General features: G+C 38.3%; 2 protein-coding genes across 13 annotated transcripts in view; one reads left to right on the top strand and one right to left on the bottom strand.

Moving 5' to 3' along the window:
• Positions 1-2,681: 2,681 nt before the first annotated feature.
• LOC134209664 (RNA-binding protein 8A) lies at positions 2,682-3,411 on the top strand. Its single transcript, XM_062685672.1, has one exon. It carries the CDS (start codon positions 2,813-2,815, stop codon positions 3,308-3,310), a length of 498 nt encoding a protein of 165 aa, XP_062541656.1. The 5' UTR covers positions 2,682-2,812; the 3' UTR covers positions 3,311-3,411.
• The window catches only part of LOC134209650 (2-oxoglutarate dehydrogenase complex component E1-like), a 75,172-nt gene continuing 62,022 nt past the window's right edge, over positions 3,308-16,457 (bottom strand). For 6 of the 12 annotated variants that reach the window (XM_062685642.1, XM_062685641.1, XM_062685645.1 and 3 more), the window contains one exon: positions 3,308-3,686. In XM_062685642.1, the coding sequence (XP_062541626.1) occupies positions 3,422-3,686 (265 nt within the window). In that variant the 3' untranslated portion in view covers positions 3,308-3,421. Of the gene's footprint in view, positions 3,687-6,390; positions 8,306-14,200; positions 14,324-14,441; positions 14,777-16,457 lie in introns of those variants that run through there. The other 6 variants (XM_062685651.1, XM_062685650.1, XM_062685652.1 and 3 more) reach the window with 3 other exon arrangements.

Genomic DNA, 16,457 nt, shown 5'->3' with positions numbered 1-16,457 from the left:
TGGTTTGAGCATATGCTCAAACCATGGTTGAGCATTTTGATCAATGAGTTAAGGCTTGGGGGAACCTTTATATAGGAAGGCTTGAATTCACTTCATCAGCACCTTCTTATATTCCACATTGGTCAGAATGCTCGAAACGGTGGGTGCAGTTGATCGTCAAACGTCAAGTCAGAGACTATTGACAAATCCAAGTGATAAAAAGAAGAAGACATGCGATGGTGAGAAACAACAAAATCGTTCATGGCGAAGTATACGGCGGCGATTTTAAAATGTCCGTATAAAATTAAAAACCAATTCTAATTAAAAACTAATCAATGTAAAGTGCGAGAAAAATGGAAATCTATATTTTAGGTGCACTAAACGAATTTTTTTTTTTTGAATAATGCAAGGGGCACGACACAAGACAATTCTCAAAAAAATACCCATACTTTTCATCGGATTTTTTGAAATTTTTTTTCCGAACGTTACTTTCAGTGTCTTAGATGAAATTAACTCAAATTGGGCTATCTTTCCTGCGATTAGAAATGCTCAGAAACGGATATTTTTAGGATATTTCCGCGTGTAGCACTGTCAAGATGCTGTCAGAATGACAAACAAAGAGGAAATAGTATCGTTGGTTTTCTTTTGATACTGTTCTATACAATAACCTCTTTAAAAAAATTTGTCAAACATAAAATACATAATCGGCACCGATGTGCCCAAGGATTTCTCCGCATCTGATCATTTTTGTATCAGTTTGTTGCGACGCTTGTGGCAGGAACTAATAACCTTATTATTATTCGTCGGTCGAGGTTCCGGCTTCAATGTCTTAGATGAAATTAACTCAAATTGGGCTATCTTTCCTGCGATTAGAAATGCTCAGAAACGGATATTTTTAGGATATTTCCGCGTGTAGCACTGTCAAGATGCTGTCAGAATGACAAACAAAGAGGAAATAGTATCGTTGGTTTTCTTTTGATACTGTTCTATACAATAACCTCTTTAAAAAATTTTGTCAAACATAAAATACATAATCGGCACCGATGTGCCCAAGGATTTCTCCGCATCTGATCATTTTTGTATCAGTTTGTTGCGACGCTTGTGGCAGGAACTAATAACCTTATTATTATTCGTCGGTCGAGGTTCCGGCTTCAATGCCGTTTTCGACCATTTATTAGGGAGACCTCGAAAAGCACTGTTTATTTGCATAGCTGTGCAAAACAAATTAAATGCATCATCCGTACCGCTGCGGCATTTGAAGAAATTCATCATGATGAACTTGGCCAACGGTACAGAAACTGGAACAAGAACGGAAGAGTTTGCGTCCCCCGCGGATGTTTCAGTCCTGTACTGTTGGCTGGGTTCACGAAAGATTCTTGTTTGTTTTGGTATATCTCTTTTGTATCATTTCATCACATTTCATGCGTTGTCATAATCAGCTGTTTTTCTAACCTCTCGTGACTTTTTCCAAAATTGACAAAAACTTGGAAGGGATATAAAAGATTAGAAACAGATATCAAAGAATAGACGAATCCAAGTAAAAATAAGAAGAAGACACACGACGGTGTTAACTTTGACAGATCCTACAGCACAGCATAGGAAGATCATTTTAAAATGCTTATTATAAATTCTAGATAAAATGTAATTAAAATCTGATTGATGTATGATACGGAAAAAGTTCCGAACTGTATGATAGATACATTTATGGAAAATATTCAAAAAATTGAGATAAGCTTTCAGAAACGTAATTCAGAACTTTTTCCGTACCGTACATAAATCAGATTTTAATTACAATTTGTCTAGAATTTATTATAAGCATTTTAAAATGATCTTCCTATGCTGTGCTGTAGGATCTGTCAAAGTTAACACCGTCGTGTGTCTTCTTCTTATTTTTACTTGGATTCGTCTATAGACGATGATAATGCACGCTTAGATGAATTTGATAGGATATTTGAAAAAATGTTTAGTTTGATAGGTTTTTTGGTGATTTTTTCCATAAAAGCGGAAGTGTCGCGCCCCTTGGAATAATGTGTTCTAAATCTAGCTTTTCATTTTTCTTGCACTTTACATTTATAAGTTTTTAATTAGAATACCTTTAGAATTTTATACGAGCATTTTAAAATCGCCGCCGTATACTTCGCCATGAACGATTTTGTTGTTTCTCACCATCGCATGTCTTCTTCTTTTTATCTCTTGGATTCGTCAATAATATAGTCAGAGTGTATGTAAATAATTAAGAGTGGCGACATGTGCCGCATTTGGCAGGTCTCCTGCTCGTTTCTTTCCCTTTTGTGGCACAGACCTGTTGGTCCATATATAATCTCCTGCTCGTTTGGAACATGATTTTGTATGGGAATGACAAATGAATTTTGATCCAATTCTGACAGTGTTGTCACTCTTGAATATATACACTCTGCCCTCAGGCAAGCTGGCGGCCATTACCGCTCGCGGAAAACTGGAAATATTATTTTATTAACCCAAATCAGAAAGTTGACTCATAGTGTGCCGCTGTAAGCACGCTCAAAAGTGGGATAACTCATTCCTGTCTCGAGTGGGTACAACTCGACCCAAAACGATCACAACAAAACAATGAAACGGTCAGATTGAATGTTATGCTGCACAGGCTCAGAGCTTAGACCGCTTCCCGTTTGACTGTCACATCTGTCGAAAAACACAAAAGGTGATTCCCCACCCCTGCAAATGCCAACCTCGAATAAGGTCTCGTTTGACGTTTGATAAGAAAATCCGAAAGTTTGCAAACATCACGCATCGGAAGTGAAATTTATTATAATTTTGACCAAGTCGGCATTCTTCTGGAAGGAAATCAAACGCAATGGCTGATGTTCTTGATATTTACAATCATGAAGAGTTTGAAGTTGACGAAGACGGGGACCAGGGGATCGCCCGACTCAAGGAGAAAGCACGCAAACGGAAGGGACGCGGATTTGGCAACGAAAGCATTCCCCGTGAAGCGATCGACTACGAGCGGTTGCAGGACGACGAGGAAGAAGCCGAACCCGGTCCCCAGCGCTCCGTTGAAGGTTGGATCCTTTTTGTTACCTCGATTCACGAGGAAGCTCAAGAGGATGACATACAGGAAAAGTTCTGCGAATTTGGCGACATCAAAAACATTCATCTGAATTTGGATCGACGTACCGGATTTCTAAAAGGATATGCACTGGTGGAATATGAGACTTACAAGCAAGCATTGGCAGCCAAGGATGCACTGAACGGTTCTGACATTCTGGGACAAACCATTGCTGTTGATTGGTGCTTTGTAAAGGGTCCTAAGAAGCTTAAGAAATCGTCCGGAGAACGCAGGCGAAGATAAGAGTTGATCATTGAATTTTATTCACTCTTAATTTAATAACCCAAACTCAAAAATATGTATAACCAGGAGACGTCTAATAAATTGAAGATTACAGACAAGAACCGAACTTTGTTATAGAGAGGGCTGATTGATCAATCTGATGTTTTTGAAAGAAAGGCACGATTTCTTCGAACCATCCGGAGGCATCGGAGTACATGGATCAATAATTCTGTCGGGACAATAGTTAGAATGATTGGGATCATGTCCACCTGTAGATTCATCAGTTTTTAGTATTAAATTGAGCGACATAGCTTGATTGATAAATTCTTCCAGTTCATGTTCATGACTTGCTTTTGATCCGGTAGCTGACGAAGCCGAAGTAGCCCTTCCGACATACCTGAAAGAGTATAAATTAGATTTTTGTTGTAGAGTCTATTCTGAAGATGAGTAAGTTGTTTGTATAATGTAGATATGTATGTGTTGTGGGGTTAAGTCGTTACACTTCCTTGATCTGAGTAAAAGTCCTGTAAATGATAGGCTTTTATACCTCATACCGTTGCAAAAAATCACTAGTTGGGGGTTTTAGCTTAGCGGACTGTACATATCAATGATTGCTACTCCGTGATTGATCAGAACTGGAGTATATTGCGTTACAATTAAAGTGAATGGGATTTACCCAACTATTCTCGAAGTTGCTCTCAAAATATTGATCAATACCGGCGCCGGTTAAGTCCTTACAGTCAGTTGGCGAAGGAAAGGAATGTTAGTATGTGGTTATTGTTGCTACTAGAGACCGAGAATACCTCTGCATTTCCACAATCACCACGGGAAGGAAAGTTGTGTCAGACAGTGAGTCTATGTTTCAACCACTTAGAATGCTTGTAGAATAGATTGAATGTATCTGAGGACAAGAAAAACTAAATTACAAGAGACCTTTTGAATGATTTTGTTATCCGACTCCAATACTGACAGTGAGAGCGATGACCTCCGCATCCTCTAGATCCATTGTCACGCCCGATAACGGTACTCATAAATTGGCTAAGTTCTACACCCTCCTACACTGCCGTGAATCGCATATTTGTCCTATATGAATAGGAAACCCAGCAAAGATGGGACAGATATACGATTCACGGCAGTACACCCTATCTAAATCTTGTATAGATCGTCGCACTTCTTTTTTCTTAAATATTGACATAATGGTTAGCATACGTGACAATGTTATTAAAACCAAATTTAATTCGTTTAATAAAATAAACTTTAGGGTGATGATCTTTCGGTATTGACGGGAATTCAGAGTAGTGGCTAAAGTGGCTCAAAAAACACTTTTTCATTTTTTTTTTTTTGATGGGCCTTTTAATCCGTTCTATTTGATGCCCTGATGCTCTGGAAAAAAATTATCCAAATGTATAAAAAAATATACAAATAGGACTGACTTACGATTCACGGCAGTATGATACACATTCATTTTTGGCAGAATTAAATACAGAATGTTATAAGAAAACCGCGATAAAATTCAAGTTTACCCGACGGTCTCACCTAACGTAGGGGCGAAATCGACAACGATCCGACGGGAACAAGAAAGCGAAGTGCACAGCGGGCAAGGTGATCGATTAGGTAGAGGACGATTTGCGGACCCTCCGCAGACTGCGTGGTTGACGACGTGCAGCCATGGACCGAGCTGAATGGAGAAGACTGCACAGGCCACTCCGGGCTTAGTTTGGTAATAAATAATAAAAATTCAAGCCTCCAATGAAATCCTATTAGTAGGAATTGAATCCAAAAGAAAATTAAAAGGTTCTCACTTATAAAGAACTGATTCGGGAGGTTATACCTCATGATAAATTTCTTTTAAAAAGCTCCAAACGTGGGGAGCACTGGTGGAGCACACGTGGGGAGCACAGGCACTGGACAAGTATGAAATTGTATAAAAGTTGAAAAGTACCTAAGCAGCGGGCCATTGAAGAACAAGATGAAATTGAAATCGCTGATATTTTGTCTAACGTCCACCCAGGAACGGCTCGACTGATAGCGTGGAAACTATCTTACCAAGACAGGCAAAATAACAGCGATTTCAATCTGCTTATATGTTGTTCGGCGTTCGGAGACAGTTCTAGCGATCAATGGCATTTTTCAGATATTCCTACAAATTGGCGCTACTTATTGGAATTTTTCAATTTTTTTTTAATTAAATACTTGTCGCTCGCTTGCGATAATTTTCAATTCTATGCTTCATCGTGCTTTGTAAAAATGCTCCCTACCACTTTGAGCTTAGGTAGTTCGATCTCACCGATAAAAGCCAATGAAAATCAATCAATAAGTTTCTCGCGGTGATGAAACCTCATGAATTTGCTTTTATTACATCATATTCATATTCAGCATATGGCATGTGATATCTCACTATCTAAAATGAAATACTTTCAGGTTTTTCTTGTATGATGTATCACTTAACTGTTCATGTTTTAATATCACTTTTATTTTGGTGCGATCATACGTTGTAGTTAAGCTAGTATTTAGTAGTATTTAATAACAGGTTTTATTTTATATGTCATCGACATCATTGAGTTGTGCAAAGAGTGCTAACGAATGTAAGTGCATATCTCAAAATATATAGGCTTAGATTTTTACAATTTACAATTATGCCTTCCTCAGCATAGCCGTACAGTTTTGAATCATTGATCAAAAAGATTGCTCTAAAAGGTTAAGCAAGTTTCTTCATCAACATAAAACATATATACATAAGTGTTTGTTTGCTACTCACTCATTGAGATATTTCGTGCTCACTGTTCATACAATTTACCAAGGTACAATTGGGTTAATCTTTTAACATGGATGTTGTGCATTTTTGTCTGGTATAATATATATATTATCTATCATTTAGTGAATTTTGTTTGTTGAAGCGCCCAAGCTTCAATTCGATACACATTTGATAAAAATGATTCGACTGATTTATTACAATCAATGCGAGCACCATTTGATATTTCAGTGTTGATGCGAAGTGTAGTGAAATGTAAACTAAGAAGCACACAATGATGAAAGCTTTGGCACTAGACAAAATTCAATAACCAAGGTAAATGTGATATAAAAACACAACAAAATTAAAATTAAGCATATTCTGTTTTCTTTATTTTTGATTTTTTAGGGGTGCTGTGATTTTTCATTGCAGAAAAATAAATTTGATCTAGTGGAAAATTTGCACATTAGAAAGAAAACCTCTGATAATAAATAGCTACGACCTAAAATAGTAAGATGTAAATATCAGATGCGCCATCAAGTTAAGCTTGTTTTAGTAAGATTAAGAATCACTTTAGATAAAATGTAAAATATGTAAAACAACAGCAACTTGATATTGATGCGAATCATTAAAAAAAGGACTGGGTGCGCTCTTCGCTGTTCCAGTTCTCGAATTAAACTTATATTTGAAAGTGCAGGTTCAAGTATTACGAATTACGGTCATGAAGGTATCCTCAAACATAATTCTTTGTCTGTCAACAATAACCTCGCTTTGCGGGCGGGGTTGTTTGTAATTTTTGAATTGTCGTCTTCAAAATTTCGTTTGTGTTCGATTCGAAAATTGGCTTAATCGCGTGTAGAGTGAGGTGCGAAATGTCTACTTCGACCATTCTCATTGGAATCGTCCTTAACATATTCCAACCTTCAAATGTATTCAGCTTCACGCCACCCTAGTTGTCGAGTTACCCCAATGCCCAAATGATAGCTTCTGACTTTATTGAAGATTTACCTGTAGACGAATCCGTTACGAGTGAGTTTCGTTTTGCAACTTCATAACTAATACTTCTCGAAAGCCTATTTTTGACCACAATGTTCGAATGAATACAGGAACCATTCTACAAAATAAAGTTTTATTTATAGGTTAGGATCGCAAAGGAAACTACTTGTTTATATCTTCCAACTAGAATTGGAGTAAGTAAGCTTAATCTGAAGAGATGCCGCCTGTTACAAGATTCATTAGACAAAAAAATCCTTTCCTTGTAGGTTTTGTCCTGTAATTAGTGTTTATAGATCACGGATGGAAAGGAAATATTAATGAATATGACTAGTAACTGTATAACAGCTGGCAGCACGTCAAATGTAGCGAAATCTAATTATTAAAAAAAAGAACTGCATTGGACAAAACAATAATAAGATAGGATGTTTGTTCTGCGTAACTCTTTTTTCTTACATTTCCATTTCGAAAAACGTCTACACTTAAGGTATGATTTTCATGATTCCAGGATAATATCAAACATTTAATATTAGAATCGGTCTGCGAAGCCTCTCAGGGACATCACCAGGGACTAACAATCAGCCTGCCATTTCAGTGCAGTGCTCGCCAGAGACATATGGATCACTCTCATACATGCATATACGGCTTTTTTATGTTTGTGCCGTTCTATCGAATCGAATTACAAAAAATCATTTTCGACATTCTGTGTCTTTTCCCTACAAAAAGCTAACTTCCTATCGATAAATACTTTTATTATACACTTTGCGATCGCGTAGCTCATAGCTCCATCTACATTACAAGGAGAAAAACAAAAACAAGTTCGATTACTACCCGCGCAAGTACTTCAATAAATAAATAGTATTTCTTTTTGTGATTCACCAAATCGAACTTGAGTCCTACTACTTCGTATAGGTATTACTGATCTGTTCTGAGTTAACTGCTTCGAATAAATACCTAACTTCTAAATAGCAAAGTACCTTTTTCTTGGGTAATAGTAGCGTTCGTAGTACTAGGATTTCTTCTTCGAAGAAGTGTATGTATGTGTGTTGTAGGTTCATATCCTTACGTAGTACTAGTTGAAGTTGTAGTTTCATAAACTGTGTGTATGTGTTTTGGATACTATGGGTCCACCGGATGTGAAATCCAATAGCGTTTAGAGAATTTAGAGCGATTGCATACTGGTTTAGATGCTTTACAAGGCCATTGCGTTGTCCAGTAAATTCTTCAGTTCCTTAGTGTGCTGTGCCTTCGAACCGGTCGCCGTTGATGCTGAGCACGGGCGTCCCACGTAGCTATTGTATTCAAGATGTAATCGCAGCAAGAAATAAAAAAAAACGATAGAGAAATAAATAACTTACAAATAATGCCTTTTGAAGCATCCGGAAAAAAATGTCGTTGAGAATGTCTTATAACTATAACTAGTTGAATGTTGTTCGTAGGAATTTTATGAACTAAGTTAAATGAACGACATATATGTACATGGTGTGATGATATTATATCCTTTAAAAAATCTCCTTAAATGCTTTCATCATCGAAGGTAGTTAAGAGTCAAGGAGGCGATATTGGGGTTATTGCTTTCATAAATGTTTGGGTTACAAGATATAACCTTCCGAGAAGGCATGTGTCATACAATATTGTGACCGAATATAACCTCCGATTTTATGACGAATTGCGGAAAATCATCGCTGATTTATATTTTACTTTTATAACTAAAAACTCCGTTTCGGTTTTGAAATTTGAATTATTAAAAAAAAGTTTTAGCGAACAGTTCGGTAGCTCAAAACTTACCAAACACCAGGGGCCTGGTTTAGTGTGCAGTTTCGCAAAACGGTTTTTCGCATTTTGTCAAGGGACTAATATTTAATTACCTTCAATGGTGATACTTTAATAATGGCATGATGAACATATTGTGATTTATAGTTGATGTGATCCTGGAACTGATTTAATTCTAAGCAATTGAATTATAGTTTATGTATTAATGCTGGAATATATTGAACCAATACGTAACTGTTCTGAAAATAATCACTCGCTAAATAAAAATTTAGAAACACAATTTGATAAAAAGGTCTCCAACAAAACACAGAAACAAATATAACTTGCATTACAATAGGCTCAACCTAGTTCTGGGAGTACGAAGTGATTGATCACACTTTTCGTGTGTTTCATTTAGTGTTGGTTATGTAATTTGAATAATATGTACCTATTTGCGTTACATTGTCATTAGTGCACACGCGTGAGCATATACATTGAACTAACCCAGAAAATCCCACTCTATAACTGCCGAAATTTCAAAAACTGAGAGCAAGAGCAATCCCAATCCTGCAATCGATTCCAATCTTGACATTTTCACAAATTACAAGGGATGGTTGAATCGTTGAATTCTGAAATTTAATTCTCATCTCTTTGCATCAAATATAGGAAATCTAGTTGCCCGTGTGCTGTCATTTGCATAAACTCGTGTCAGGTGACATGTTCGGTAGTCTTCTTCATTTCAAGCAATGTGTATTTCTTTTTTCATTGAAATCACCTAAATATTATTGCAGATATTTGGTCCCACCTTACAGTGTAAACAAAAGTAATTTAGCCGAAGTACCGAATACTACAAGTGTCAAACCGATGTTGGTGATGATACCAAACTCACATAATATATAGGCATCTTGGCCGTGGAATGTGGTCCTTCCATGATTTTGAAACACTAGCGAACCTAGCGGCGAAATTGACTGAACAACGAGCATTAGACAGAGCAGCATCGCATGCTTTGCTGGCCCTTTCTTTCGTTTTGGATATACGAGAGTGCCGTTCGTCGATTGATGATAAACAAAGAGCCTACATACTTTAAAAATTGCAGTTTGTTCTATGATGCCTATCTGTTTTGTGCAAACATTCACTACAACATGATACATAAATCATGGCCAATTGAAGCTTGTTGAAGCATAATTTGGCAAAATAATTTTAATGACTACAGCGCCACTAGCGTTCTAGTACTTTCACGCAGAACGAGGCAATGTTTCGACACATAGTCGCCAGGATTCACCAGAGTGTTGTCAACCACTTTTCAGACCTGTTCAACTCGCCACTCAGGTGAGCTACCGGCTTGAACGTGAATGACAGCATCATGAAGACACTGTTTGCACAACGCATACCCATACGCATCCATGTTCGTGCAATGTTATACATCAGCGACGGCAGTCTCACCAAGTATATCCGAAATGGCACACCCAATACTAGATTCTTCTGCATCGAATGTTGCCATGCTCCCGACCTCTCACCTCTCGATTACAATACTCTAAAATAAGAGATAGTAGCTCTGATGGCCGAAATTCATCGGATGGAAACCAGACCGACTTAAGCATTGAATTAGAGGAAACGATTTGTTGGTACCATAACTGAAGAAATGAATCAATCGAAGGAATCGGTGAAACAGAGACGTTATTGACATGTAAAATTCGAGACCTCATTCCATGACAAGCCTTCAAGCTAACCCGATGTTTTAATCATAGCTCTTCAATAAACCTCGTTACTTTGTTCTGTTGAAGACCAAAACCTCGTTACTTTGTTCTGTTGAAGACCATCTGTTCCATTCTTTGTCAATCCATACCTGAACCTCCTTTAATAGCGAAAATTGTGGTCGTGCTGGGCACTGCCAAGCCCATTGTAGCTGCAATCTCCAAAAAAAAAAAACTAGACACGCGCCTTCCTGAATCGGCACAGGTGGACGATGATATTTGAAGAAGACGTCTAGTTGTTGTCCAAAAAAAACAGTAGTTCGACACGGGCTCGAACGTTTCAATAATTCTCGCACAAATCGAATTACTGGTGGACCTGAGGCACCGATAGCTCACTGACGAAACGACTAAACTGCGGTATCGGTAGTGCCCACTCTTAACACACATATTATGACCTCTAGGACGATTATCGAGAAGTTTAGGTTCCTTCATCGATTCGACCGGAAGTGAAGCACGATGTCACCCATCATACAGTTATACATCCTGAACGAGAAAAGACTGCGCAAGACTACACGATGCGTTTCAAGCCATGTGTGAAAAATGGACATTTTGTGGTCTATTCTGCAGCAATTGGGCAAACCCTCTTCACTTCGTTCCTTAGAAGAACGGCGAATGGCGCTTTGTGGGCGATTATCGTCGGCTCATTAAGGTCACCGTTCCGGAAAAGTGTCCGGTTACTCACCTCTACGATCTGCTGAACAGATTTCAAAGTACGACTATCTTTACTACTCTCGATTTGATGCGGGTCTACTAGAACATCCTGCTGTTCGCGCATATACGTAAGCGTCTGGATGTGGACAGCGCCGGGTAGGAAACCAGCCACTGCTTGTGTTTCATTGGTAGACAGCTAATGAAAATCGCTAGGCTTGTTCTTTTCAAAACAATCAAATTATCGATAGATTCAACCAACTCACTGCTATAAAGATAGCGGTAGGTTACTTCAGACACTATTTTGAAAGCCTGTATCTGTCAAGAGTGTCTGTCAATTAAGTGGTGGAATTCAATGGGATTGTACAAACTCGTCTTATGACAAGTGAAGACATTCTACTAAAAAGCTCAAAATAATGTTCTTAACATTAATGCTATTGTCAAGGATCAAACGAATCAACGGCAGTTGCAACATAACAGCAGCGTTCATCAGAGTCATGTTCTCTAAAACTGCAACTCTGCATTTATCTGCCAGAATTATTTTAATTATTTAATATTATTTTAATAGATTTATGCGAAGAATAGTGACTAGTCGATAAATTAATAAAATAAAGCAATATCATGCCTTGTCACGGAACAAATATTTTTGTAGATTTTTGTAGCTTGCCATTCATCTTTCGCGTTTCTATAGATATTAAAAGGTGCAGATACCTTTACTGCTTGTGGGTCCACTCCAGCCGTCAAAAGGATTTCGCTACCTATTAACTATAATCGATCGCTTCACGCGCTGGCCCGAAACAATCCCATCCAACGACATGACGGCTTTTATGTCGCAATGACTTTGTACTCAGGAGGGACAGCACGTTTCCGAATCAGTGCGCGATCGATCATGTTGCGGCTAGGAACGCTAGCTTGTCAGGAAGAACGCGAAGTGGAAAATTGATTATTACCTCGCAGAGCAGAGGATTGTTCAATTAGTGCGCGATCGGTAGTGTTGCTGCTGGGAGCGCCAGCTTGTCCGGGAAATCGCGAAGTAAAGACATTAATTTCTTCCTCGCAAAGCAGAAATTTATTTAATCAGTGCGCGATCGATCGTGTTGCTGTTGGCAACGCCAGCTAAATTATTAGTGCTTGATGGATCGTGCTTGTAAAGTCGCGTTATTTCGGTCGGAAGAAACGCCCGATCGTATTCTGAATTCAGAAGCCACCGGGCGAGCATTGTGTTCTAGCTTATCAAACGAAGCGCATTGATTTCGCGTTAGATTGATTTGTTGTTCACTAACATCAGATTCGCAATCATCGGTGATATAGTTACTTCCGACACTTGTTCCATGTTCCGTATTTTCATCAAAGTTGTTATCGAGCATAACCTATTGACGACGATATTCTCCCGAATTATCCATAAAAGAAGTCGTCCGTTTGGAACTCGTTTCGGCTACTTTGTGTTCATTGTCAAAGACAGTTTGATCGAGCGCTTCGGAACAATATCCTTCGATGGTTGCTGAAGCATCCATGTTAGTATTGTCGGCGTAGCATCAAAGTAGAATTTGGAATTAGGGACTCCGTTAGATGGGTATGTGCGCAAAAGAAAGCACCACCCAAAACAGAAAGAAGAAGAAAAAAAACTAAATAATGCGTTGCTTTGTACATTTTTATGTGAATTCAACGCACTACTTCCAAAGTTGGATAGATTGTCTTTATCTCGAGAAAAATGAATCTTCGATAAAAAATGTCATCTAATTTTGTACCGGAGAGACAGTACTCCAATTCACTCTTGCTCCGACTGATATTTTCTTAATTGCTCAGTTTTGTTTACCTTGGTCGGACAACAATACAAGAAATAATCTTCCGTGGCATTTTGCATCTAAGCATCCACACATGAGATCTACTACACTACACTATGACACTCGTTCCATGTGGCATGTCTTTATCGTCGAATGCAATTTGGTCGAGCGATTGATTTAAGTTGATTAAGCTGCGCTGCGTTCCAACTCGAAATTCTTCGAATTCGATTTCATCCGAACCAAACTGCTTCAAATAGTCTTGGGACACTCTAAAACATTTAAACTGTTATGCATCAGAAGAATAGACAGATTCGTCGCTATCAAACATGTAGAGAAGTTCTTTTGGATTGCATTGAAAGTTATATCAGTTCGGGGCTACGACTGTTTTTTGAAGCATTAACAATATTGTACAAAGAAAAATAGTATTTTGATCTGAAATGTGTTTTCTCAATTCCTTGTTTTGTAACATGCGTCGACCGTTAGTAGATAGAATAGATTAATCAATCTGATTATACTGCGATAGACTTAGAATGACAGACTTTGGTTGTCAATCTCTGCTACATAATCTTCTTCATTCATGAAACCTTGCAAGCATTGTATGTTAATGAGTTTAACGACTAAAATGATTGTAATGAAATGAATGAAATATTTGTTCTTATAACCTCTTATAACTAATTTCTATAATTATGTCAAATGTGTTTGTATGTATGTATGATAAAATGTCGCCGTCGGGGAACAATTTGAATGATTGTTTTCTTTAATGCAATTTTAAAAGTTTTTGAAGTGATCAATACAACGATATCTCTAAAATTTTAGTGTTATCCAGTCTCCACAGCTTAGGCCAGCCAATTCACGTCAAACCAATCAATAGGATAAAAGTGCAACATTTTGAACGAAACGGAAGCAATAGAAATTCGAACTAGTAAAAGGGATATGTCACAAGCGCAAATTATAAAATGAAAATAACGTAAAAACAAAAGGTCTGACGTTACGGGTCAATACATAGGTCAGCGTTAGGTCAGCGGTTCTGCAAGTTAAATGTTACATAATGAGCGAACAATAGCAACGAAGTTAACTCTCTATATCTAAAGAAATAACTCGATTTGTACAGTACAATAGAAGGCACGAGTGCTCGAGCCTAACCGGAGGCCTAGAAGAGACCGCGGCCGGCCCAGATCGCCAACAACAGCAACACGACACTGCGCGCCAGCAAATTAGTTGGTGGCAGGAGTAAAAGTGGTTCTCTCACCTAAGTGGTCTCGATGAGATTTTCACCTTGCGACCCTTTGTACCGTCGGTTGGCGCATTGAAGGTTCCTTCGGAAATATTGAATCCTTGGGTGGTTTTCTGCAGCACAAGCTTGTCTTGCACACTGTCAATACGTTTATCATTATGATTATGGTGATTATTACTTGCGTTTACGGGGCTATTAGTCGGACTGTTGAAGGACGGAGCTGTTGAGGCTGCAACAGCATTGTTGGTGGTGTGGGTAGTAGTTGTAGTAGTGTTTAATGGAGTAGATGATTTTGAGGGGGAACGGGAAGTTGTTGGTGGGGATTTGGGGGCTGCTTCGGTCGACGAACTCTTGCTGAAGCCGAAGAGACGGCCCAGTCAAGAGGTGATGGTTGTACGAGCAACAGAAGGTTCAGAAGAGGAGGTAGAAGAAGGCGATGATAACGCTGCTGTGGTGGATGTCGTTGTAGCTGTTGTCGATGGCGATCGAATTGTTGTGTTCGTTGCTGTTTTAGTTGATTGGGCAGCGATGGCACCACTTGTGGTATCAAGTTGCGTTCGAGTGTGCGCTACAAGGTCATCACCATCATCGCTGGAAATGGAGGGAGAAAGGATGTTCCTCGGTTTGTTTTGCGATTAATTTTAGTTGATTGGTTGTAGCTTGAGGGTCGAATATGGAACTGCTTTGAAGTACGAGATATGGAAAAACACTCGAACCGATTTTATTTTATTTTTTTAACAAGCTTCAATTTCTGGACACGATGAGTGTGGCACATATAACAGAAGAATGTTTGATACAAAATAAGTTACAAAAATTATAATGATTGTAATTTCTGTGATTAATACAAGCAAATAATTAGTTTGGGAAAGTCCAATACCACTTTCCTAACTGTGATCAACTCTTAGTTATGATCATGGGTGTCGAGGGATACGGATAATTTGAACATGAGATCTGTTTCACCAACTGATATTGCCCCATCAACACTACAATATTTCCTACACGTGAAACGAACTCATTTTGGAACTTCGTATATTACTGAGGCCTATTATATTGGCCTAACGCCGAAATATCGTAATGAAAATGTTGTGTGTTTTGATCTAAAATTTGATTAAAAGAAATTTATAAAATAAACTCTCTCATCACTAGCAGAAAGATGAAGACTTCCGCTACATGATTGTCGTGGTTGGTTGCCTTCATTATTCAAAGACCAACGAGTTGTTTGACAGCTTGTCTGTAGCTCATTGCTCTACGGCATACGCCCTATTCATTCTCGAATTAAGACGAGTATATTTGACTCTTTATTTGAAACATAGAAGAAACGATATGAATACAGCATGTTCATCTTCTCTCTTGCTGATTTCCCTGATTACTCCGCAAATTCCTTGATTTTTCCAGGTTGACAATAATTCCTGATAATTTCAGGTTTTTTCAGATAGTCGCCACCCTGTTATGACACTGCCCCAAAAGTCGTTACCCCGAATGGCACTACGTCAGCACCCTGAAAACCTTATAACCCTAAATGGTCACTACTTAGAAAAATCGTTTCAAAAAGTGAAAAAAAAAGTCTTGTCATTATATCAATTTATTAGATTGCGTTTCCAATCTTCTTCTTCTCCAATGGCTTTACATTCCAACTGGAACTTGGCCTGCTTTTCAGCTTAGTATTCAATTAGCATTTCCTCAGTTATTAATTGAATTCTTTTCTATGCTCGCCATTGCATGACTATGTATCTTGAGTGGCAAGTACAATGGATATACTATGCCCAGGGTGTCGAGAAAGTTTCCAACCCGAAAACATCCTACACCGGACCGAGAATCAAACTCGCCATCTCCGGATTGGCAGTTCTATCCCTTTGCTCGCAAAGCTACTGCTTTTTAATACCGACTTTAAAATAGAAATTAGCAACAAAACAATTTCCTTTACAAAAAACATATGGTTGTTGTTTAGATATTAAATTCGCACCAGATAGTCCCAATAGTCCATCTTGCCCAATTGTCTGTTTAGAAATCCTTAGAAGTCCCAATTGTCCAATTGTCAAACGTCTTTCAAAACGTGTATAATTTCTTCATTTGTATTGCAAGAGAAACTTTTTGATTTGATTCAGCACTGCGTAGAAAGATAAATTTTCTCTCGAAATGCCAAATATCAAGGTGGTATTTTGCCAAACATCTTGCTTTAGAAGAATCTTTTTTTCGCATTATCAGGGTTGTAACGGGGGTTCTGAAATATTTTTCGTGCCAAATCCGCGTCGACTAAAATCAAGTCCGCACC

Source organism: Armigeres subalbatus, chromosome 2 (assembly GCF_024139115.2).
Source record: "Armigeres subalbatus isolate Guangzhou_Male chromosome 2, GZ_Asu_2, whole genome shotgun sequence".
NCBI classification, from domain to species: Eukaryota; Metazoa; Arthropoda; class Insecta; order Diptera; family Culicidae; genus Armigeres; species Armigeres subalbatus.
The sequence above is the reverse complement of the archived record's forward strand: the minus strand, read 5'-3'. Positions and strand labels throughout refer to the sequence as shown.

Excerpts from the sequence above, each read along its gene's own strand:
- LOC134209664 (XM_062685672.1), top strand. The coding sequence starts at position 2,813 with ATGGCTGATGTTCTTGATATTTACAATCATGAAGAGTTTGAAGTTGAC.